The 23,953-nt window shown below is 38.9% G+C and overlaps 2 protein-coding genes and 1 long non-coding RNA gene across 4 annotated transcripts; 2 read left to right on the top strand and 1 right to left on the bottom strand.

Annotated features, from left to right (window-relative positions):
* The first annotated feature begins 50 nt into the window (after nt 1-50).
* On the top strand, nt 51-11,873 carry LOC126377876 (orphan steroid hormone receptor 2). 2 transcript variants are annotated; one of them, XM_050025917.1, is made up of 10 exons: nt 51-244; nt 787-931; nt 1,845-1,994; nt 2,642-2,751; nt 3,510-3,615; nt 5,246-5,452; nt 6,088-6,256; nt 7,966-8,155; nt 10,410-10,557; nt 11,493-11,873. In XM_050025917.1, exons 2-10 carry the CDS (start codon nt 808-810, stop codon nt 11,723-11,725), a joined length of 1,437 nt encoding a protein of 478 aa, XP_049881874.1. In that variant the 5' UTR covers nt 51-244; nt 787-807; the 3' UTR covers nt 11,726-11,873. The 2 variants fall into 2 exon arrangements, with proteins under 2 accessions (XP_049881874.1, XP_049881873.1); XM_050025916.1 differs by having other exon boundaries at nt 6,085-6,256.
* A 3,066-nt stretch (nt 11,874-14,939) lies between these two features.
* On the bottom strand, nt 14,940-18,342 carry LOC126377902 (carbonyl reductase [NADPH] 1-like). The gene is made up of 2 exons (XM_050025957.1): nt 17,623-18,342; nt 14,940-16,776 (listed from the first exon to the last, which is right to left on the bottom strand). Exons 1-2 carry the CDS (start codon nt 18,254-18,256, stop codon nt 16,577-16,579), a joined length of 834 nt encoding a protein of 277 aa, XP_049881914.1. The 5' UTR covers nt 18,257-18,342; the 3' UTR covers nt 14,940-16,576.
* A 1,985-nt stretch (nt 18,343-20,327) lies between these two features.
* Nucleotides 20,328-20,845, top strand: LOC126377932 (uncharacterized). Its single transcript, XR_007568004.1, has 2 exons — nt 20,328-20,608; nt 20,688-20,845. It is a non-coding gene; the product is annotated as an uncharacterized LOC126377932 (long non-coding RNA).
* The last annotated feature ends 3,108 nt before the right edge of the window (nt 20,846-23,953 follow it).

The following is a 23,953-nucleotide window of genomic DNA, read 5'->3' as shown; positions in this document are numbered from 1 at the left end:
AATCAACCCCATTCAATTCGTTCATTTCATTCATTCATTCATAGCTCATGGCTCTTCAAGTGTGATTCGATAATGCTTGTTTTCTTTTCTTTACTTAGTAATTCTTTAAGAAAGTAGGATTTTGCTTACGAGTATTGCAATATTCGTATCTTTTAGTGCGAGTACAAATGTGTTTATAGCAAATAGTGTGTGTTATAAAACAGGAAGCGTACACAAACGCTCCTGTGCAGCGAGATAATTGCAGGTAATGCACCCACATAACTGTACTCTGTAATGGTGATGATTTCATGCATTTATTTTTCACATCGCTGGTCAGGGACGCTGGGTAGCGTTACTATCTTGTTCGACGACTAAAGTCTACCGCCCACTTAGTAGTCGGTAGGTAATCTCATCCATTGTCGTAAAATGCCATGTCCTCAAAAGTGAAAGGTGACTCGAGCATGTTTGTTTGGCTTTTCTTTCGAGAGCAGTTATGCGACAACGCATGTTGCAAGTAGGAAGTGGCCATCAGCCTCTCTCTAGACTAGTGGTACTCAAGGATTCTCAAAAGTTCAGTAAGTGAAGTCTAATTTTTTGGAATATGCTTTGTTAGTAAGTAAATAAGGTAGTCTTGGCTTGTTAATTTTTCTTGCACTGTTTATATCTATAAGAATAAATCATACTGTTCTGAAGAAACTCCTTATCATGTTGTGTCTAAGTGAATCATAAAACTTATTTTAAATGTAAGCTTCAAATATTTGTTTGTTTTTTTTTTTCAAATTAAATAAAATAATTATCCTTCTGCAGCCTGCTGTGATCATTTGAGTGATGGAAGGGCAGGACCAGATGGAGATGAAGTTCAGTGGAGGAGGCGATGTGGGGGGCCTGGAGCTGTGTATTGTATGCGGGGACCGTGCCTCCGGCAGGCATTATGGTGCTATTAGTTGTGAAGGTAAAAGAAAATGGAAAGATTTCAGAAGATCAAGTACCTACTAGTTATATAGGTCATGGAAAGTTGATCCTACTAACGAAACTTGCTCTAAAGACAAACTTTGTTGAAGTACAAGCTTGTACCTAATTTATCAGGTCAGATTGTAGTCAAATGCTTGCCTATCTGCTATAAAAAAAAATTGTAGAAACAAAATAGTCAATTATATCCTATGTACCACATTTAAGACAATATAGGTAACCTATGTCTAAAAAACTGAAACTAGGTATTTCTAGTAATATAAACAATTAGACATAATTCAAATCTAATAAACTCAATTTATTTGCGAGAACACTTAAAATAATTTACATAACAATGTTGTGATGTGTTCAGCCTACATGCAGGCGTACAAATATTAAAAAATAAATAAAGAAATGGTACATTGAAAATTATTCTTATTACAAAATTACACTTGTCTTGACTCAAATTGATACTAAAACTCATAAATACCTTATAGGTACCCCTTAAACAGCTGATCTCCTTGTACTATATTCCATTTGTGTGAGAAACATATCTCTCATATCTGACTTACTGTCATTCTAATCATGCTATATTTTAAAGGCGTCAAACTGATAAACACCACATTTTTGGTATACCTTACTCTACATATCATCATCATCAATTTAAGAGCCACGCTCTTGTCAGTGCAGCATTTTCCATGCTACTTGTTTAGGGAAAAATAGGGCAGTGGTTTCCCTCTTGCCTTCCATCCCGCAGTACTCTGTCTGACGACAAAGCCATACTAGGACTCCTGTCCTCCGCCTCTGAATAGTACTGACAGTTACTGCTGCCCTCTGTCAGGTTCCAGGTTACAGTCCCTGTGACTTGCCTCTCTCTAACATAACATGACTCTACATAACATGTTACTATAAACCAGGTTGCAAAGGCTTCTTCAAGCGATCGATCCGCAAGAAGCTAGGGTACCAATGCCGCGGCAGCATGAACTGCGAGGTGACGAAGCATCACCGTAACCGATGCCAGTACTGCCGCCTGCAGAAGTGCCTCGCGTGCGGTATGAGAAGCGACTGTGAGTACCTTTATGGCTTGATGTCAGCTTGGTTTCATTATTGACCATACCATACCGATTTATAATATTTTGATCATTTATAGTTATTCACTTTTACATGCAATAGAGTAGTACTCTTAACATAACATTTTTTGCTGTAGGTAACATAAAACAACTCTTCATCTTAAATATTCTTCTATTTTTTATGTTCTTAGCCTATTTCATCGTTTGGAATTTGAGCTGTTTCACATATTAATGTGAAACTCGACTCGACTACGAAAAATAATATGACTTCAAAATATTCTTGTCCAAAATTCTTGTCTATTTCAATATTGATTATTTAAAAAGTTATATTTTTAGATTTTTCCGTGCTTCCAAAGGGTAGTAGCCTAAACGCCTTCAACCTGCGCTGGTGCGTCGAGGAGTATGCTTCACACCCCCTCAGGTTAATCGAGGGGAAGCCTGTGCCCAGCAGTGCGCCGTATATAGATTATTTGTGTCATATTTGCAACTCATAGTGATGTTTAAAGAATGGGCCGTGATCGCATGCCACCTTAAAGATCAAAGCTAAGCAAGCATCTCTTAAGCTACTATAGATTACAACAAATTCCCATCACACGTCACCACCAAGCACGCGAGGAGCAGTAATTCTTGTCTTATACCGACAGCGGTCCAGCATGAACGCAAGCCCATCGTGGATAAGAGCAAGAACGAGCGGGAAGGCCACGAGAGACAAGCGGCCTACTCCAAGCTGCTTGGGCTAGCGGGGCAGGGGCAGGTGAGATTATTACTTCTTATTGTTAAAACTCTTTGTTGTAATCTACAATAAGAACACCAATGTTTTTATATTGACTTATGTATGTACTTCTGTCTTTTGTCATAGCAAAAACTGTCACTACAAAATATACGTATGGTCACAAGCACTTATATGTATACACTTTGAAACCATGTCACATTAACTTTTTGACAAATGACACCGTAAGTCTCATTAAATGTCAAATATGATAGTGCGACAGGGTTCTAAAGTGGGTACATGATATTGCCCATGACTGTACTTACCACGTCGGCCTATATTTCGTACTGTTCGATACCAAGAATTCGACCATTATTTTTCTGCCCAAGACATGCCTATGGTCTATAATAATGCCTATTGTGACAGACACAAACTTAAGCTAATTTTAATTTGATAGGTTGAATTGGGACCATCCTTCCAATAAGCAGAAGAAAGATGGACCCTTTCAGCCCTGTCAAATTAAGTTAAAACCCTCATAACCCACACGATATAACAAGTTTAATATGGTGGTAATGGTTTATTTTAAACAGATGTTACAGGGTTCTCGAAGAGAAAGAATGAAAGAAAAATTAAAAGACACAGAATAACAATCCGCTGCCATTCACGGCGCGAGAGCGAGAGAGAGAGAGTGTGAGCGAAAAGGCATGAGGGGCCGTGCATTTAATCACTGTTAGTTTTTTTTTTTTCAAACGCTATACAGCCTCGTTACACAAGTTTATTTATGTAATATTATAATACAACAGATTAACCCTAAAGAAGAACCGTCGGAAGCGTTCGGGCCGGTGTCGCCAGCGCCCGCTCTCAACTTCGCGCTCGCGGCCGCCGTCGCTTTCAACAAGGGCAGTCCAGGTACATAAACAGCATACATACGTCCCACTGCTGAGCACAGGCCTCCCCTCAATCAACCGGAGGTGGTATGGAGCATACTCCACCACGCTGCTCCAATGCGGGTTGGTGGAGGTGTTTTTACGGCTAATAGCCGGGACCAACGGCTTAACGTGCCCTCCGAAGCACGGAATCATCTTACTTTTTCGGACAATCAGGTGATTCAAGCCTGAAAAGTCCTTACCAAACAAAGAACAGTCTCACAAAGTGATTTCGACAATGTCCCCATCGGGAATCGAACCCGGACCTCCAGATCGTGAGCCTAACGCTCTAACCACTAGACCACGGAGCTGCTTCCGTGGTATATCAGTTCAGGTACATATTTTACTAATTATTTCCTTATTTTATTTATTTATTAGGTTCGCCAACAGATAAAAACACTTACTTAACCTATACAGTGTATTAGTAACACCGAACAGAATACCGAGGAGGATGATTCAGCTCATGATAATGAATTACTATCAAAATCATCTCTGTATTCGGCACGGTATCACTAATATCCTGTAGACAAATACTGGACCAGTACTCGTCCAATTATAGGAAAACACATCATGCTACAAAGGACAGTATTCTTAAATTTTGTACTGCGTGAGATTCTTCAGCGGTCCCCAACAAGCAATAAGTCACGTAGTATTACTGTATTGCGCTGTCCTGTATTTCCAAGCAAGCCAGCAAGTTATTTAGTTGTTTCTTTGGTATATAAGTAACATAGATAAAGCGTCATACAAAAGTACTATACATTCATACATAATAGAATCAATAAAATCGTCATAAATTACGTAGGCACGGTCGTCGTCTTAGCGTATAGGGTCGGTTTATACAAATCCACCATGTTCCCAGTTCGTCGCCTAATCGCGTACTACTCTAACTTTTCCTCCCACATTTTGAGAGCTCATGTTCAATCTAAGGTGCTCAATGGGTTATTTGAACAATGGCCTGCAACTCACGAAGGCAGATAGGCAGACTTATTCAGATTCTTTATTTGCATTGAACATAGGTACATAAAATTGGTGTTACAGATTTAGGTTATAGTTAGTCCTCTACGTTCCACCTACAAATAGGTATACAAATATTTAAATAATGTTTATAATTAAATGTAAAAGCACATATGAAAATTATAGAAAAAAATTGTCATTTGAGATTAAACTTCAGTAATAATTAGGTATTCGTGATTTCTCTTACATCATATATACATTTAACCAATAATAATAACTTTTTTAGGTTGAATGTGTTAGACAGAAATTAAACTAATACGATTTTGGAATCACTGTTTACTTTCATGAGGTTTTAAACTAGATTTGACAAGATTAATATAACAACAACTCGGTGAACACAAACACAGACTAATAAGAAAAAAAAGAAATATGGCGACACCGGAAAAGGTTCCTACCTTTGTAGTAGTGCCAACCAAACATACAGTTAATCAAGTAGGCGGGCGGGCGCTCGGATTGGCCGTCCGCTGCGTGTTTGTAAATGTGCATTATTAAAAAGTACAGGTGCCACATTTTAACATTATTTTGAATTTCTCTTATTGCAACATTCTTATCTCTTTCGGTATTTTGTTGTATATAGTTGGAGGATATTCTTGTTCCAGTGTCCCCCTATCTGACGCCATCCGGCCCCGGCGACATGGAGGGCGCGCGGCGTCAACAGCTCATGCTGCAGACGCAGCTGGCAAAGAACCTGTTTAAGATGGGCCAGTTCGGAGCCATCAACGAGTACCTGCAGTCGGCCGCGTACGCCGCCGCGCCAGATGTGCCCATGTCCAACGTGCATGTCAGTGATAACCAGCAGAGCGATGGTAAACACACACTGGATATTCTACATAAATACATAAACTCACGCCTATTTCCCACCGGGGTACGGTCACGAGCATTAATATGTTTACACTTTGGTACCATGTCACATTAACTTTTTTGACAAATTGAACTGTAAGTCTCACTAAATGTCAAATATGTTAGTGCGACAGAGTCCTAAAGTGGGTACATTATATTGCTCATGACTGTACGCAGATACTATGGAATTCGATTTGCTTCGATCCTAACACACTTCTCTTGTGTCCTCCACATTCATCAATCGATTCATACACGCACGCCGGTTCAGAGTAGACGTACTAGAAGACGTATTACATTAAGGTGCGTCGACATTCTACATTTATAAGATACTAGCGACCCGCCCCGGCTTCGCTCGGGTGCAATGTTGAGGAAAAAATGAAATTATTTACGACATCACATTCAAACCTCAAAACTAACAGTATTTCTCCACTATTTAATGGATGTTATTATACATATAAACCTTCCTCTTGGCTCACTCTATCTATTAAAAAAACGGCATCAAAATCCGTTGCGTAGTTTTAAAGATTTAAGCGTACATAGGGATATAGGGACAGAGAAAGCGACTTTGTTTTATACTATGTGGTGATGTTATTGTTAGTAGCAGAGGAGCCGGGCATCCTGAGCACGGCGGAGTCGCTGCAGCTGCCGCTGTCGCTGCCGGCGCCGGCGCCGCCGCACCTGCGGCTGCACGCCGTGTGCGAGGCGGGCGCGCGCCTGCTGGCCGCCACCGCGCGCTGGCTGCTCAACGTGCCCGCCGCCGCCGCGCTGCCGTATGTACACCCGCATGCCGTCAGAATCAGAATCATTTACTCAACGTAATTATCATGGCCTCCATGGTCTAGTGGTTAGAGCGTTAGGCTCACGATCTGGAGGTCCGGGTTCGATTCCCGATGGGGACATTGTCGAAATCACTTTGTGAGACTGTCCTTTGTTTGGTAAGGACTTTTCAGGCTTGAATCACCTGATTGTCCGAAAAAGTAAGATGATTCCGTGCTTCGGAGGGCACGTTAAGCCGTTGGTCCCGGCTATTAGCCGTAAAAACACCTCCACCAACCCGCAGTGGAGCAGCGTGGTGGAGTATGCTCCATACCCCCTCCGGTTGATTGAGGGGAGGCCTGTGCCCAGCAGTGGGACGTATATAGGCAGTTTATGTAATTATCATGGATAAACTTGTTGAAGGTCAATGTGACATTTTTGAATTTACGTCATTTCGCAAGGTGTTATGGCTGAGGAGAAGAAATGACAAGAAACTGCAACAGCAACACGTCTACGCTGTCAGCTCTGAAACAAACCATCACGCATTTATTTATTTCACATATACATAGTCATTACAGATAAACCAAATCGACAATGCATGCAAACTATTTACTAAAATACTTTAGACCGATATTAGTGAATTCCGCCAACGAACATGTATATAAATCTGTGTCCGGGTTTTCATGAACTATTTCGGCCATATACATATGGTCTTCTTCTTATCGTGTGGGTTGTGAGGTGAATTACCAACCTCATCAACCCTGGTGTCAAGGTTATTATTGAGCCGCCAAAGGCCCCTGACATGGCTCATGTAACGACTACTTACTTAAATCAGTAAGTAGTAACCGGGACCAACGGCTTAACGTGGTTTCCGAAGCACAGATATTCTTACTTCTGGACAATCAGGTGATCAGTCCACAATGTCGTAACCAAACTGAGGATCAGTGTTTTTTTTTTTACCTTTGATGGGTTTGCTCTTGGCCCCAGACCTACCCGAAGGCATTGACGAGGCCGAAGATGGAGCGAGCTCGCCCTGAAGGTGCCTGTTCACTCTGGCGTTGGATTTCTGGATTTTTGTGATTTATCCCCACCGGAATTTCTATACGTAGTATTATTCCTTATTCTATACTTAACTGTGGCATACTATATCTTTGCCTTTAGGTAATATTTTGGTCCTAGTGTACTAAAATTTGTTAGCAGAGAATTATTATGTATGTTTCTGTATCTGATCTTCAGGAGAGAGGCGTCATAGACTGTAATACAAGTATTCTCAAAAATGTTACATAGACCTTCAACAAGTTTTTGGTATTGGTATTCGCAGGCCGGTTTCCGCAACTCGACGTCTGTGCGCCTATTTTGCGTGATACCTGAAACGGCTGGATTACTCCAGCCAGCCTAGTTCCCCAAGGAAGTCTAACAGTCCTTTGACGTTGCTGACCACCTCAGGGAGGCACCCCGTCAGGCCGAGGTGCTTGGCCCGGTAGTTGGCGACTCCTCCACACTCCAGTAGAACATGAGCCGCTGTCTCCTCCGCCTCCATGCAGGCTCTGCACAGGGGGCTGTCTGTGACACCTAGTGTGAACAGATGTTTGCTTCAACAAGTTTATCCATGATAATTACGTTGAATAAATGATTCTGATTCTGATTTCCATACTTAGTCAGCTATGGTACCTACTCAATTATTATGTCGATCCCGTTTAATGGTCACACCCTTCCGTTTCAGGTTCGAGATCCAAGTGATCCTCCTAAAGAAGTGCTGGCCGGAGCTGTTCGTCCTAGGGCTAGCCAAATACAGCGCGGCGTTGTCGCTGTCGTCGCTGCTGCCGCTGCTGGTGAGCCACCTGCAGACCGTGCTGCGGGACCGCGCCGCCAGCGCGGACGCGGACCGAGGGGCCGACTTGGCACAACCAGAGGTGAGATATAAAAGCATACTCTTACCACCATCCACCACCATCCTGCGCGCGCTGGCGGACCGGTGGGACTCACGGTTGCTGGCCCGATGGATACGACTGCACGCAGTCAAACAAATATAGTCTGCCGCCATCGGGGGTCCAACCGGCCTCGATTACTTATTAATGTTACTAACAAATATGGATGTGTTTTTTTATAAGTCCGAAATAAACTTTTATTATTATTATTTGAGGAGCTCGGTGGCGCAGCGGTAAACACGCTCGGTCTGCGATTGTTGAAGTTAAGCAACTTTCGCAAAGGCCGGTCATAGGATGGGTGACCACAAAAAAAAAATCTTTTCATCTCGAGCTCCTCCGTGCTTCGGAAGGCACGTTAAGCCGTGGTCCCGGCTGCACTAGCAGTCGTTAATAACCATCAATCCGCACTGGGCCCGCGTGGTGGTTTAAGGCCCGATCTCCCTATCCATCCATAGGGCAGGCCCGTGCCCCAGCAGTGGGGACGTTAATGGGCTGATAATGAATATTATTATTACCACACCCTGAAATGTACCCTTAGGATTTAAAAAATGATCTCATTAAGAATCACACAAACATTTACATTTTTAATGCCAATCACTGGGCTTTCAAAAGCTCCATTGTAAATGTAATTAAGTAAATTATTACTTACATAATCATCATTGTTCATTACTAACATATTATTATACCTAATCAATATTTATCTGTGCTTCACATCGTTAACAATTTTCCTCTTTTTTTTATTTTTTGTCTTTTTCTATCACAGTTTCACAATCTGGTATAATACTTTATACACTATTAAATGTTATCCTCTATTATGATTGTTAACTGTTGCGCTCGTCTTTTAAATAAATAAATAAAAAGTTCAAATATTTATACGTCTTCTGTATTACCAGTACATATTTATAATCGTTTTAATATTTATATGCTTTTAAGTTATCCGATAAATAAATTCCAGTAAAACCGGTTGTGTGCGTCAAGCTAGCGGCCTCAAAAAAAAATGGGCACGAAAAAATAATTTTACCATACCAAAAATTAGTACTCTTATTGAAAAAAATAGTAGAAAGCTACAAAGAGAATCGGATCAAAATTATGGTAGGGAGTACTATTTCATACGAGTTTATTGACATTAGTTACAAACTGAAGTATGCAAGCGTTCCCCAGATAATAGGTTTTTTCAAAACGTCAAGCCAGCGGGATCAAAGAACTGCCTTTATAACTTTGGAACCGTTGAAGTACTAATTTCGGTATTTTGCAGGGGGTGAGTACTATTTCGGTACTAATTTTTGGCGTTTAAATCAACGCTAAAGACCTTGTCGTTAACTCTCGCCAAATTTCGCTCACCGTCAAGCTAGCAAGTGCAATAAAACATGGCTATAAATCCAAAACCGTGATGGTACTAATTTTTTTACAACAGGTACTATTTTTTTCAATAAGAGTACTAATTTTTGGTATGGTAAAATTATTTTTAGTGCCCATTTTTTTTTGAGGCCGCTAGCTTGACGCACACAACCGGTTACTACTTTTATTTCTTACTCTTTTACTTTCTTTTATTTTTACGGGGTGGTCAGACCCTCATAATTTTAAATATTACAACACTTCATACAAAACAACTCGTTTTACACAGACACTAAACATTAACGTTATCGTACACGCGGATCTAAATACCCACACCTCGCCAAGCTTTCTGTTAGTTAGACCAACGAATAATCAACCTAGGGACGGTCACAAAACATACTTACATAAACTCACGCCTATTTCCCACCGTGGTAAGCAGAGACTATCCTGACACACTTCTCTTGCTTCCTCCACATTCATCAATCGTTTCATCCACGCACAAAAAGTGTTTTTTTTTTTTAATTTGACTGGTAATCAAACCCAGGACGTCCTCATCGTAAATGTATCGCTTTATCCATTAGATCGTGATGATTTAACTTTATGGTCAACTATTAATCTATAGAATAAGGAATAATACTACGTATATACGTAACCATAAAGTTAAATCATCGCGATCTAAAATCGTATGGGCGTCAGACGTCTCACACACAGATGCGCTGTACGACAGCGTCAATGTGTAGTGTGTGTGTAAAACGAGGTGTTTTCTATGAAGTGTCCGTATTATGGGGCGGAAGGCAAGAGCTTTAAATGCTACACCGACAAGAGCGTTGGCTCTTAAATTGATGATGATGTCCGTATTATAGAAGAATAATGGAAGAAATAACCTTAAAAACGTTGTTTCCAGATAACAGCGGCGGACTACTCGGACGAGCGCGTGTCGGAGGTGAGCGGCATGCTGTCGCGGCTGCAGCAGTTCCTCGCGCACCTCGACCAGCTGCGGGTCAATGACCGCGAGCACGCGCACCTACGCGCACTCTGTCTCTTCTCACCCGGTATGTTAATACTATGACAGACGCTTAAGGGCTTAAACTGGATGACAGCGGCAGCGATAGCGGCGCGGCGGCCGCTGTTCCGTTCTCGATGCCAGCGGGCAGATCGCGCGGTGTTGCGAGTTGTGTCTCAAATGAACGCGATGTCGAAACGGCGACAACGCATTTTCGATTGTAGTTCTTTTGTTTCGTACGATTTATTATGGGCAAAAGAAGATCTGAATCCCTATAATGAACAAAGGAAACAAAAAGGCGAGTTTCAAACGCAGAGACACCGCTCGACTAGAGCGCACCGCTCGTACCCGCCCCCCGCGCCGCTGCCATCGAGAACACTTCAATATAAATCTTAGCATCTGAACGCGCCGCTTCCCGCGCCGCCGCCGCCGCCGCGCCGCTGCCTCTGTCATCCAGTTTGAGGCTTAACTGATACAAATTACTAAATAATAAAAATGTCTGGTATTAAATGTGTTCCTCTAGTTATTAAATAACTTATAATGTATACCTACATTGATTTAAAAGATGTGTTGCCGTTGCAGTTTCTTGTCATTTTTTCTCCTCAGCCATAACACCTTGCGAAATGACGTAAATTCAAAAATGTTACATTGACCTTCAACAAGTTTATCCATGATAATTACGTTGAATAAATGATTCTGATCTTTCACTATTCGTACGAGCGCATGTTTACTGGTTAACACTTTCATAGACAATACATCTATAGCCGAGGTATACAGATAGATATTTTATGGCCAAACCCTACCTAAATTGCATCCAGACCAATCCGCTTGATAAGATTGAAGGTATATTTTTGGAAGGAAGCCCAACACTCGACCACTAGACCACGGAGGTCGTTCAAACACTAATTAGTCCCTGATAAAATCCTCTGTAATTAAAAGATAAAAAAATAAATAAACACTAATTAATCTTTACAATCCAAACAGACGGCGTACCAGACTTCCTAAGCTCCAAGCTTCAAGACTACCAAACGCGCGTCCTCCGCTCACTGAAGGCAGTATGCAGTAGCGACGAGAACCGCCTGGCTACCCTGTTACTGCAGCTGCCAACACTGCGCTCCTTCACCGGGCCATTCTTAGAAGATGTGTTCTTCGTAGGGTTCGTTGGTGACGTCAGCATTGACGATGTCGTTCCTCATTTGCTGCATGCTGAGCGTTGATTGGTGAAAGCTTATTGTTATCTTCTCCTACATAACATAGCATTACGCCTGTACCCCAGAAAGGGTAGGCAGAGGTGTATAGCATATACGGTCACGAGCATTAATATGTATACACTTTGGTACCATGTCTCATTAACTTTTTTGACAAATTGAACTGTAAGTCTCACTAAATGTCAAATATGTTAGTGCGACAGAGTCCTAAAGTGGGTACATTATATTGCTCATGACTGTACACCCACTATTATAGTTTTCTTCTATCGTGTTGATTGTGAGGTGGATTACCAACCCCATCAACCATGATGTGAGGGTTATTACTGAGCCGCCATAGGCCCCTGACATGACTTATGTAATGACTATAACTTACATCAGTAAGTAATAACCGGGACCAACGGCTTAACGTGCCTTCCGAAGCACCGATCATCTTACTTTTTGGACAATCAAGTGATCAGCCTGTAATGTCCTGACCAAACTAGGGACTAAAGTGATTTGTCCCCACCGGGATTCGAACCCGGGGCCTCCGGTTCGTGAGCACAACGCTCAACCACTGGACCACGGAGGTCGTTACTATTATAGTGAAAACCGCGTAAGGGCCATTTTGAAAAATCACGTTCTGATGTGGTTTTTGTTTAACAAAACCTAGCAAAAGACAAGCTAGTTACAAAAGTGTAGTCTCAATTTTAATAATTATGATAGCCTTGGTCGTGTGCCAATCTGTCCTAAGAGTTTGCTTACCACGGCATACGACCACGGCTATCAACTAAACATCACTCTTATTTGGAAGAATTTCAAAGAAATCTACCTATTTTCTTGTTTCATACTTTTTGGAGCATAATTTTTCCGTAGTCGGGATTTAGTTTTTGAACTTTTATTTTTTACCTCCATAAAACGGGAGAAGTTGAAGTACACTCATGTAGATTGCAGGTACACCTTTCGAATGTAACATATTCATATCTGCAATAGTACATTTACATTACAAAAACAGACGCCAAACACGGCACTGCAACATAAAAGAGTTTTTGTTTAGGCCCGAAAATCTACAATAAACTAACTACCGAATTAAAAGCTACAAATATATATTTATGTCTAAAAATAAACCGCTATGGTTCGCAAGGCATATTATAAATTAGATGGTTATTTCGTTCCGGACTCGTGGTCACACCAGGTTGTCACACCAGTATGACAAACAGGAATTTTTTTCTTGTTTGTCACACCGCTAACAATACTACACCTTTTATCCTGACTTGTCATTATAAGTAGTGCTGTGTTTATCGGCGTATAAATTAAAATTGATTTTATTTACGAAATTATACTTTATTTAACAGAAACTTATCACTATCGATTAATTCTTTCAAACATTTTTCCTCTCAGACGACGCCTTGAGCCGAGGTTCGCGCCCAATTGGGCACCCTCAGGCCTGTTGTCTTAAATGTTGTACCGGGTTAGAGCCTTCAGCGCTCCCCATTCGTCCGGCCAAGTAGTTAATGCGATAATATGACTTATTATCAAATAAAAAAAAAACTGGTAATTATGGAAAAATCCATTAGTTCGCCAGTGATAGAAGATAGGAATAAACAAAAAGAATGCGCTATTAAACATAATTAATCTCTTTGCACAAATATAATGCCTTATGGCAAATATCGATATATTTTTTATCATAGGGATATTCTCCGCACTGACAATGGTGTGATAAAAGGTGTTGTATTGTTAGCGGTGTGACAAACAAGAATAAAATTCCTGTTTGTCATACTGGTGTGACAACCTGGTGTGATCACGAGTCCGGAGGGGGTTATTTTACTGATCCTATTGAATATTTTTTAATTTTAATTTAATGTTTTTGTAAACTTAATGTAAATAATTATTATATAGGTACTTATGTTTTTATCTAGATTTGTCATTTAATGTTATGTAATTACCAAAACAAAATACAAAATAATAATATTTGTTATTAGGTGTTGTGTTTATAATGCCGTATTTAATTAACATTTGCATGCCGATAATGCCGACGGTCGAATATCGTATGTAGTACCTATCATATTCTGGCAAATAAATGATTTGTATTGTATAGTGGGAGCCAGTTGGTAGAACGCTTGCCTCTCACTTTGAAGTCGCAGGTTCGAAACCAGCATAGGCCTAAACCAATGAATGTCGAATTTATTTTCGAATTCATGTTTGGGTCATAAATGGTTATCACGTGCTCAGTGGTGAATAAAAACATCGTGAGGAAACCTATATTCCCGAGAAATGCATTTTCGGAGGTATGTGACCTAACCTGTATTGGGCTAGTTTTCCCTTCGCGGGTTGGGAGGCCAGACAGGCAGTCGCTTCTGTGAAAAACCGGACCTGTCAAATCTTCAGGTTAGGTAAGCGGACCCTGTGAAAAACGGGATAATGCTAGGGGGATGACGAAATGATTTGTATTGTACTCCCGCCATTCTCAACCACACCGGGTGACTCCCGTTCGCCCGACCGATCGTCAGTTACTTTATTTTCTCGTTCGCCAGAAAAAATAAACCACACTGGGCCGATTGGCCGGTTGACCAATTGGACCAGCAAGGAATAGCCCAATAGGTATGCCCAGTGGGCTTTACACATATAAGCGAACTAAGAGACGACTGCTTCGCTGAACACCCAAAGTGTGCTCCTGGTGGTAGAACGAGTAAATTTTGTATGATCCGTAGTGCTCCTTTGGTGGTTTGGTGGAGCACATCTTATGTCGTTATATTTATGGTTCCACTTTACCCCTACAAAGGATGGAACACATGATGACTATTTTATTTGCACTTGACTCTGAAGAGTACTTCAAATAAGTTATAGTATCTCTACAATAAAATCTACTTATTAAAGACATTATAAGTAGCAAAATATATATTTTTTTTAACTTAGAAGGAAGAAAGTTTTGGTTCAATAAAATGTTCTTTATTCTTAAATACTTAACATTATACATTTAAAACAAATATTTCAAGTACTTATTTCATTTTAGTAGTCCCTCCAATGTGTTCATAACTTAAAAGGAGCACGACAGGTAACTCAAAAGTTTCCCTTCTGTACCACTAAAGGGGCACAACAGAGCATTAGAATTTACCCGTTCTACCACCAGGAGCACACTTTGGGTGTTCAGCGGAGCAATCGTCAACTAAGAAAATAATAATAGTAGGTAACTATAAATAATTATGTTGGAATGTTTTGTTCCAGGTGTAGTAGACTTGCTCCAATGTTCCATTAGTATTATTTAGTTTAATAATTGTTTAAACATTGTAAATTATACACATTACATACATGGCTAAAAGATTATCCTAAATGTATGCTATTGCAATACAAAACTTATGATAAAGTTTTATGAATGTGAAGTAATTTTGTTACTACTATTTTTATGTAAAAAAAAATAAATAATATTAAGTCCACAATTGAAATATATTTTAAAATTGTGGCAGCTAATTCGTCCAGTAATAGTGTTAGGATAGAATAAGGATAATTGGAGAACTAGCATAAGTGCCTTAACAAGGTTATAATAAAAATATTTTAATCGTAAAATGTTTTTCAATGGTTACATGTGTAAACTATTGCTGAAGACCCAAGCCTGGCTGCTAATTGGCTCTATATAATTATATCCCATTAGTAATGATGTGTATTCCTACCAGTGTATCTTCATAAACTAATTTCAGCACACCTGATATAAAATGAAGTTCCCCAATACCCCAATGACTACTCCAATCGAGATACAGTCGTGAGCTTATGTTATATGAAGTACCCACTTTTCCATCTACCCAATTTTCTAACCAATTATGCCCATTTGTGGTGGGAGAACCTCTCTAGGCCTATGCTTAAATGTGGTGCTGATGATAAGTATTAAAAATGAATGTTAATATTTAAAAATAATACATTTATTTCAAACATAACAATAATTGGTTGTATTATAAGTACCTCCACAAAAAAAAATATATGGTCGAATTGAGAACCTCCTTTTTTGAAGTCGGTAAAAAATGTAGTTTTGTGAAATTGGAATGATATTTGAAGAGCTTTAAAACTAAAATTCAACAGTGTTGAAACTAGAGACTTATTATTATGTATGAACTAGAAATTATTGTTTTTATAGCACTCATCCGAGATAGACGGCGCCGAGTCGGCTTAATGACGTGTGCGTCAAGCTAGTGGCCTCAAAAAAAAAATGGGCACGAAAAAATAATTTTACCATACCAAAAATTAGTACTCTTATTGAAAAAAATAGTACCTGTTGTAAAAAAATTAGTACCATCACGGTTTTGGATTTATAGCCATGTTTTATTGCACTTGCTAGCTTGACGGTGAGCGAAATTTGGCGAGAGTTAACGACAAGGTCTTTCGCTTTGATTTAAACGCCAAAAATTAGTACCGAAATAGTACTCACCCCCTGCAAAATACCGAAATTAGTACTTCAACGGTTCCAAAGTTATAAAGGCAGTTCTTTGATCCCGCTGGCTTGACGTTTTGAAAATACCTATTATCTGGGGAACGCTTGCATACTTCAGTATGTAACTAATATCAATAAACTCGTATGGAATAGTACTCCCTACCATCATAATTTTGATCTGATTCTCTTTGTAGAAATATGTTAAAAAATCATCATAACCTATGTCATACATTTATCAAGACAAGTACAGTCGCGAACAAAATTATCACACTTAATGACGAAACATACAAGAATTGCACATGGGCAGGCTTGTTAAGACCCGTGAGTTCAAGTCCCATCCGAGTCAGAATTTCTTTGTTTTCTCTTTGTAGAAACTTACACTTACATAAGATTTGATTACTATCAAATCCTGTTCCTTTTTGACTGACTTCAAAAACGGAGGTTATAAATTATTCCATAGAGCATTAATAGCTCTCATCGGCTTTCTCCCCACACCAGTTGACAATCTTAGTGTTGTACCACACAAACTCCCCCTGGTACGAGTCATCAGCATCTAGAGCTAAGAACAGAGGAGCTTTGGCACCCTCGTCGATGGAAAGTGGACCTTTATGTGAGGACATATCTGTGTCCACCCACCCTGGGTGCACTGCATTCACCTTTATACCTGAAATGGAATATGGCCTGTAATTATGTTTTATGTCAGCTGAATTTTATAGTTTGGAAGACAAAGGACTGCAAAGTTGTAAAACCAAATGTCCTTTTAAAATCTAAACCCCAATGCTGTTTTATTGTGTCTGGAAATCTCGGCCTTAGGAGGCTATATAAAATATATACTATGCATATACTACTACCTTATAGTCAACAACGATCAATGGTTATGAGTAATATGCTGATCCCTTGTCATCATATGCTTCGTCATATCAACAGTGGCTACAAGTTGTCTTTGATTACTACTGACTCTGCCAACCCCATCAGAGATTACGGGCGTGAGTTTATATATATGCATGTGTCAACTACAATAACTTTGTATAAGTACACAATTTATTTACAGAATTTAAAACATTTTATATTTGGACTAGGTTGGAAGACAAATGAACATTATTACAAATTTATATAATTTAAAGGGGGTATGCTAAGTTCCTTGCAATATCTAATTTAATATCAAGGGATATTAAGAGAAAAATATTGTTAGTGTTATATTTGTAACTTCAGTGTTCTATTTGTAAAAACAAAGAGACACTATTGTGTGTACCTAGTGCACTTAAGATATGGCAATGTTAATACAATATCAGTACTGTAGACAAGGTCAATCTATATAGATTAAAACCAACATATTTAACTGTTGTATGTAGTGGGACACTGAGTAGAACCTATGTAATTAAATATATATTATAGTACTGTAACAATTAAATAGTTAAATAAAAAATAAATAAATTAGCTAACTAGATAAACAATTAGCTATTTTTTTATTTTTTTAAATATGTTGCTTTTAACTACTTCTAATATTAACCTTTATCCTGGAGCATCCTCTGCTGAATCCTTGTCAGAGCAGTCAAGCCAACTTTAGAGACGGCATATGATGAATTCCCCCACATCTCGATCTGTGTTCCTTGCTTGGCTGCTTCTATGTATTGCTGCATCAACTGTGACAGTTGTGGTATAGTCAAGTTTGGATCCTTTAACTTCATTTTCAAAGCATCACTAGGTATGTTACTAAGGTGGCCAGCGGAACTCGATACATTCACCACTCTTGCACCTCTTCGAAGTATAGGGAACAGTATCTCGCAACAGGTTAGAGTAGAGAAATAGTTGACGAACAACGTTTGTTCCGCTTGCACTGATGCCGGTTCTTTTGCCTTGTTTTTGAAAGCGATTGCTGCGTTATTTACCAAAATGTCGATGCCGCCGTGTTCCTTCACGATGTGATCACGGAACTTCTCGATACTGGAGATTTCGGTGATGTCAAGCTGGTGATACGCCGGCTTTAGATTCTCCTTGTGAAGTTCCACCACAGCTTTTTGACCACGACTTTCATCACGCGAAGTGAGGTATACGATGCCGTCAAACCGCTTGCAAAGACCTCGCACGATGGCAAAGCCGATCCCCTTATTTGCGCCAGTAACAACAGCAATTTTTTTATCCATTATGCGTAAAACACTTGCGAACACTACTTTGCAAGAAACTGATAAGTGATAAAGTGTTAGATAAAATAAAACTTATCTCATCAAAACATTCAAAACAAACACCGCATTTTTTGTTTTTTTTTTTTGGTTTTCCCCGAAGGGTAAGGCAAAGGGAACTATGCCCATACAGCCATGTCTGACGTATTTTTTTTCTTGATGATTAATGAAATGATGAAAGGTGATGATGATGAAACCTAAGCCCCCACCCTCGGAGTAGACTCCTACTCCGAACCCCAAACGAATTAACTCAAAAGTCCGCATAAACTTTTGAGTTATGAAGCGGCTTCCCGGCACGAAGCGAAAATAGGCAGATACACTTTGTTTATTGAATACTCCAATATAATAACACTCGCGAATGTCTTCCGACTAACTTAATGCGATCATTAACCACAAAACACCATTTCGTATTAATTATTTAGATTACTCAATGAAGAAAGCAACTGTCCCGTTCCCGTTTCCCGCCGAAAAGCCACACACAAACACCGCAAATACCAAATTAAAAAATAAAGTGTCAAACTTTTTTTTCCTAGGCCATTACGAGAACAGGCTAAGATCATGAGACTACACTGCCCACAATATCAAACAGTCGTAATATATCATAATATTACTAAATAAAAAAAGGACCAGATTTTTAAGCTTTTAAAACTCAAAATCCTTTTTTCGTTTCTTAGAAAAAGGTGGAAATCGCTTTCTGTACCGATAGACTAAATAATGCAATTTTAATTTTCAATATGTAGTAAACAGCTCAATTTTTCTACTCTAACCTGATGCGACAAGGCGCCATTTTTGAAAGTGCAGTGACCGACCTACCACTTGAGGTCAACTAGATGTGGGCTGGGATCTCACTCCGACGTCGTAAATATCTCACCAGCTCTTACCAAGAGTTTCGCTTCCTCATTTATATATAAACTTTTTTAATAATTATTTCTTATGCGTACGCCTAGTCTGAAATTCTCTACCCGAGAATCTGTTTCCCGATAATTAGGGCTCTTCGAGGCAAGAGTGAATAGGCAGTTAGGCACTTTCTAGGTAAGTATGTCGCATCCCTATACGTTTGCCTATTTTCCATAAAAAAGGTTGCATAATACTAGCTAGGCATAAGCAATACGAGCCTCTTAGCTAGGCGATCAAAAATAGTGAAACAACATAGTACTCAGTAAGTAACATAGAACAAGCAACACGGACCTTAGCCGGACGGAAGTGAGCAAAGTCAACTGCATAATCATAGAAGTGTTTTTGTAGTTGTGCTACAAAAAATTCAGTTCTTAATTAGCAGTTAAGAACTTAAGTCTTGGGAGTATGCATTACTTTAACCAAGTAACAAAGAAAACTCGTAAAATATTGCGTCCTATTTATTACTAAAATGTTACATAATATAACTTAATAAAAAAATTAGACAAATTTTGATTTATATGACTTAAAAAGTGTACAATACATATACAATTTTATATGACACGTAATCTCAAAATATACTTCGTAATGATACTATACAATGTTAATAACATTTGGTATGTACTATCCCCAACTCATACAATTCATGAGGATCGCTTTATAATATTAAATCAATACTTTTGTTTGGTGGCCTAAATTGTGGTAATATAGTTTTAACAAGTATGTTATATTATGCAAAACATGTGATGGCATAGAAAACTTATGCCCAAAAATTCATTAAATATCAATCGATTTTAGTGGGATGCCTCTGGCTAGTTGAAATATTATTATTATCATTCCAATTTCATAAAATCGTCCCTGACGTCGCAAAGTGACGTATCTCAATTTTTTGGCGGATCTGATTTGCACCTTATGTTATTGTCAATAAGACACAATTTATTTTAGCAGAAAATTGCAGATACGTCTGTTTGCGACGTCAGGGACGAAATGTTGGATCCAGAAACAAAAGTGCCGGCCAGAAAAATAATGTTTTAGGGCACTTTTGACAATGGGCCCATGATGAATAATCATCTTTAGCTTAGTGGCAACTAGCATTAACTTTCGACTTTCGAGTCTTTGCGTGATAAATCGGTTATTATAGGTCTACCAGCATCTGATGGCATAAAAAAAGTAAAAAAAATATTGATTTTCCTATGGTAATATTAAACTGTCTCCTGTCATGTCGAAGTACATGTTTTGTCAACAATACTGAGATTTTCCAAAGATTCCTTGAAACTATTCTGAATTTCATAAGAATGTCGAAAAAAACCACTTCGATCACAAGCAAGAAAGATTGTTTACATTGTTTATTGTAAAATTAGTGAAGAAGCAGTTGGAGATCAACCGCAATCTTCGATTTTAAATCGCGTCCAAAGTTGACCGGTAAGTAGGACTAACTAGTCTTAATACTTGAATATATTTTTCCTATATTATTAGTTACTAACCTGTGACCTGTTTATAGGAGTTCCTAGCACTACCATACGACGAATAATTGCTGAAGGTAGACCGAATGGAAGTGTATTTAGTGCACCCGGTAAAAAGAAGAGAGGTGGAAAGAAAACAAATAACCAGGAGAGTTTTGATTTGGAAATAGCATAATATAAGTGATCTTTTCATAAATATTTTGTTTTTTTTTATATATACCTACCTACACTAGCTAGATTTTGCCCGCAGCTTCGCTAGCGACATCTATCGCTTCAAGCAACTGTTGGAATCTAGAGGTTTTTCAGAAATCCCGCAATTATTTTCCCGGGATAAAAAATAGCGTATGTTCCATTCCATTTATCTCCATACAAAATCTCAAGTCGATCCGTTGCTTAGTTTTGACGTGATGAGTGGATAAACAGACAAACTCACATTCAGGCGTTAGCGTTCACAAGACGACCGGGCGGACAATACTGGACACGATAGGGCAAAAAATAGAACGAAAGCAATACTGTATTGCATACAATAAGTACTTTATATAATGTCCATATTGTCCGTCAATAGGTAAAAAATAAAAAGTATCAAGACGTTTTCATCCAATTACCCGAGTGTTGCTTACTATAGAAATTTTATTTCCCCATTTGCCATCAGATTCTGGTACACCTATAGTTAATTTACCTACATTATGGTTATATTGATTAGCACACCGTATATTACTAACTTGTGTTTTACAAAGGAGTGAATATGGATAAAGAAAGTTAATATGCAATACAAAATAGGTAAGTATATAAAAAAAAACTATATTACCACATCAGGTCATCATACTAAATGTAATACTAAACTAAATACTTCTGCCTCAGCTACTTTTATAAAAATATTGACTCATATTTTGGAAGAATTACTTTATAACTCACATGGCTCAATACACAGGATGACAAAACTGAAAATAAAAAATAAAAAGTGATACCAATACACGAAACTCCATAAGGGAGAGAGATCATAAATTGCAATGGTCTTATCTTCTATATATTGTAAAAAAATAAAAAGAATAAACCATACCTCCTTGCTTTTCAATAACTTTTTCTTAGCTGATTTCACTTCTAGTAAATCATCAGTAAGTTTAAAATTGAGCTTTGTCATCTGTGAATTCAGTCAAAAATTTCAAAAAGCTATGCTTATGGTATACTTAATATGATACAATGTTTCTTCAGTGTATTTGTAGTGATCCCTTACACTAAATTGAGATACGAACAACATGAGTAACAATTCCGTGGTTTAATACATTGCCACTGCACAATACAATCTTCAGGTTAATCAATCAACCAATCAATAAAGATTACTGATCTATCCCTCTAAAGTTGTCATGAACAAACAGAAATAGCGAAAGACATTCTTGTCATTTCTTCTCCTCAGCCATCACCTTGCGAAATGACGTAGACTCAAAAATGTTAAATTGACCTTCAACACGTTTATCATAAGTATAATAGAGTAATAGAATTTGAAGATGAGTTTGCAGCCAGAGATAGAGTAGCTAAGAAAGAAGAGCATAGATGCGAAAGCTGATAGAGGTAAAAGAGAAAAGAAATAATACTGCGCCATTGCATGAAGAAAGAAAAATAAGTTCTCTACTGTCGTAGCTTTTCTAGTTCTCTAGCGACACGAAAGTGTCACGGGACCGCCTGACACTGAACACATCTGCAGAGCGTGCGGTCGACCTTGCCGCTCTCGCATTGACTTATACAGTCATGAAAAAAATGCCTCCTAAACACTGTTTTAATTCATCTGACACCCTCCACCCCGCAGCAATACGAGTCTGAAGCGTGCGCGGACTATCTGTCTCGCTCGCATGCATGGCGTAAAGCGGCACAGCACACGGTAACAACGACATTTTTGCATTCAATATCCGGGCAATGTACAGTCATAGCAATATCATGTACTTTAGAACCCTGTCGCACTATCATATTTGACATGTAATGAGATTTACTTTTAATTTGTCAAAAAGTTAATGTGACATGGTTTCAAAGTCCATACATATTAGTACCCGTACCGTCTTACTGTTAGACCAAAGATATTTTCGCTATATAATTTTGTCTCTTGCATGCGGCGTTTAAGTGGTTATGGCGTGAAAGCGTAACTAACTAACTTTCACATATTAGTTAGGGTAGGCATTTTAAGCAATTATCATATTTTTTTGCATACACATTGTAAGTAACGAAAGTGCTGAAGCGAAAGTCCAAGCAACAAAGTCGCGGGCATAGACTAGTAATCATCAACTACGCATTATTATAATAATCGATTCGATTGAACTGTGCAGTGTCAATGTTAATTTCTAGTCCGTTATAAACTTTAACCTAATAAAAATATGTTACAAAATTGAAAAATACCTATGACACAGTCAAGCAACCTTCGATGTATACAAGTATCAATTCCTTAACCATAAGAAATGAGATTAACAGTGAACCTACATCACGAATCAATGTTGCCAATTAGCTTGAATATTCAATGCACACAGAGACCAGGGTTGCCAGACTCATTTTGGCACTCCCCTATAAAAAAAACCCAAATCTTTTTTGTAAAATTGACGTGAAATGTATAAGATTCTCACGTTACAATATTATACCACATAATCACCGTGACACAGTGACTGTACAAAAGAAACATCCCAATTTCAATTTTAATGTCCATCGAATAGGGGAATCAGGAGCTTGTAATGTTTTCGCTAACATTGTTGTTTTCCCAAAACTTCCCTAATTATTTTTTTTCCCCTAACTTGGGAAAATATTCCAATCTGGCAACCCTGATAGAGGTAGCGAGAAAGCGTCCCGGGGTGAGGATTTTTATAACGTTCGATTTTTATTTACATAGAAATCTCGGCGCGACACGGTTCATACAAACCCCGACTTCCTAGCCCGCAACGCTTCCGGTAGCCTTTCTGTGTGCATTGACCTGCGGGCTTAGCAGCGTAAGCGTGCGACTCTTTCTCGCCTCAACATACGTCACCCGTCACTCTCTCACAGTACTGAACAGAAAGAGACAGACGATCTCCGTCGCTGCGAGAGAGAGTCGCGTGCTGACGGTGCTAGGCCCGCTGCTATGGTAGTATTTTGTGCGCGTCTTAGAATTATCAAAATGTCGAATTATTTAGAGACAATTCAAAATTTAGTTAAAGGAGAATGGGCGAATCTGGTCCAAGAACCTCCACTGATGAGACTTATATATAATGAAAGCTTATGCTTTCCCTATGATTCTGGCAAAGTTCTATCAGATTCTGTCCCGGGGTTCTTTTTTTACGGCCATGTTTGT

This window comes from Pectinophora gossypiella, chromosome 24 (assembly GCF_024362695.1).
Source record: "Pectinophora gossypiella chromosome 24, ilPecGoss1.1, whole genome shotgun sequence".
Lineage (NCBI taxonomy): Eukaryota > Metazoa > Arthropoda > Insecta > Lepidoptera > Gelechiidae > Pectinophora > Pectinophora gossypiella.
The sequence above is the reverse complement of the archived record's forward strand: the minus strand, read 5'-3'. Positions and strand labels throughout refer to the sequence as shown.

Coding starts and splice junctions, on each gene's coding strand:
- LOC126377876 (XM_050025916.1), top strand. CDS start 808: ATGGAAGGGCAGGACCAGATGGAGATGAAGTTCAGTGGAGGAGGCGAT. Junction 5,453..6,084: donor TGATAACCAGCAGAGCGATG/GTAAACACACAC, acceptor TGTTATTGTTAG/TAGCAGAGGAGCCGGGCATC. Junction 10,558..11,492: donor ACTCTGTCTCTTCTCACCCG/GTATGTTAATAC, acceptor CAATCCAAACAG/ACGGCGTACCAGACTTCCTA.
- LOC126377902 (XM_050025957.1), bottom strand. CDS start 18,256: ATGGATAAAAAAATTGCTGTTGTTACTGGCGCAAATAAGGGGATCGGC. Junction 16,777..17,622: donor GAGGATGCTCCAGGATAAAG/GTTAATATTAGA, acceptor ATTCCATTTCAG/GTATAAAGGTGAATGCAGTG.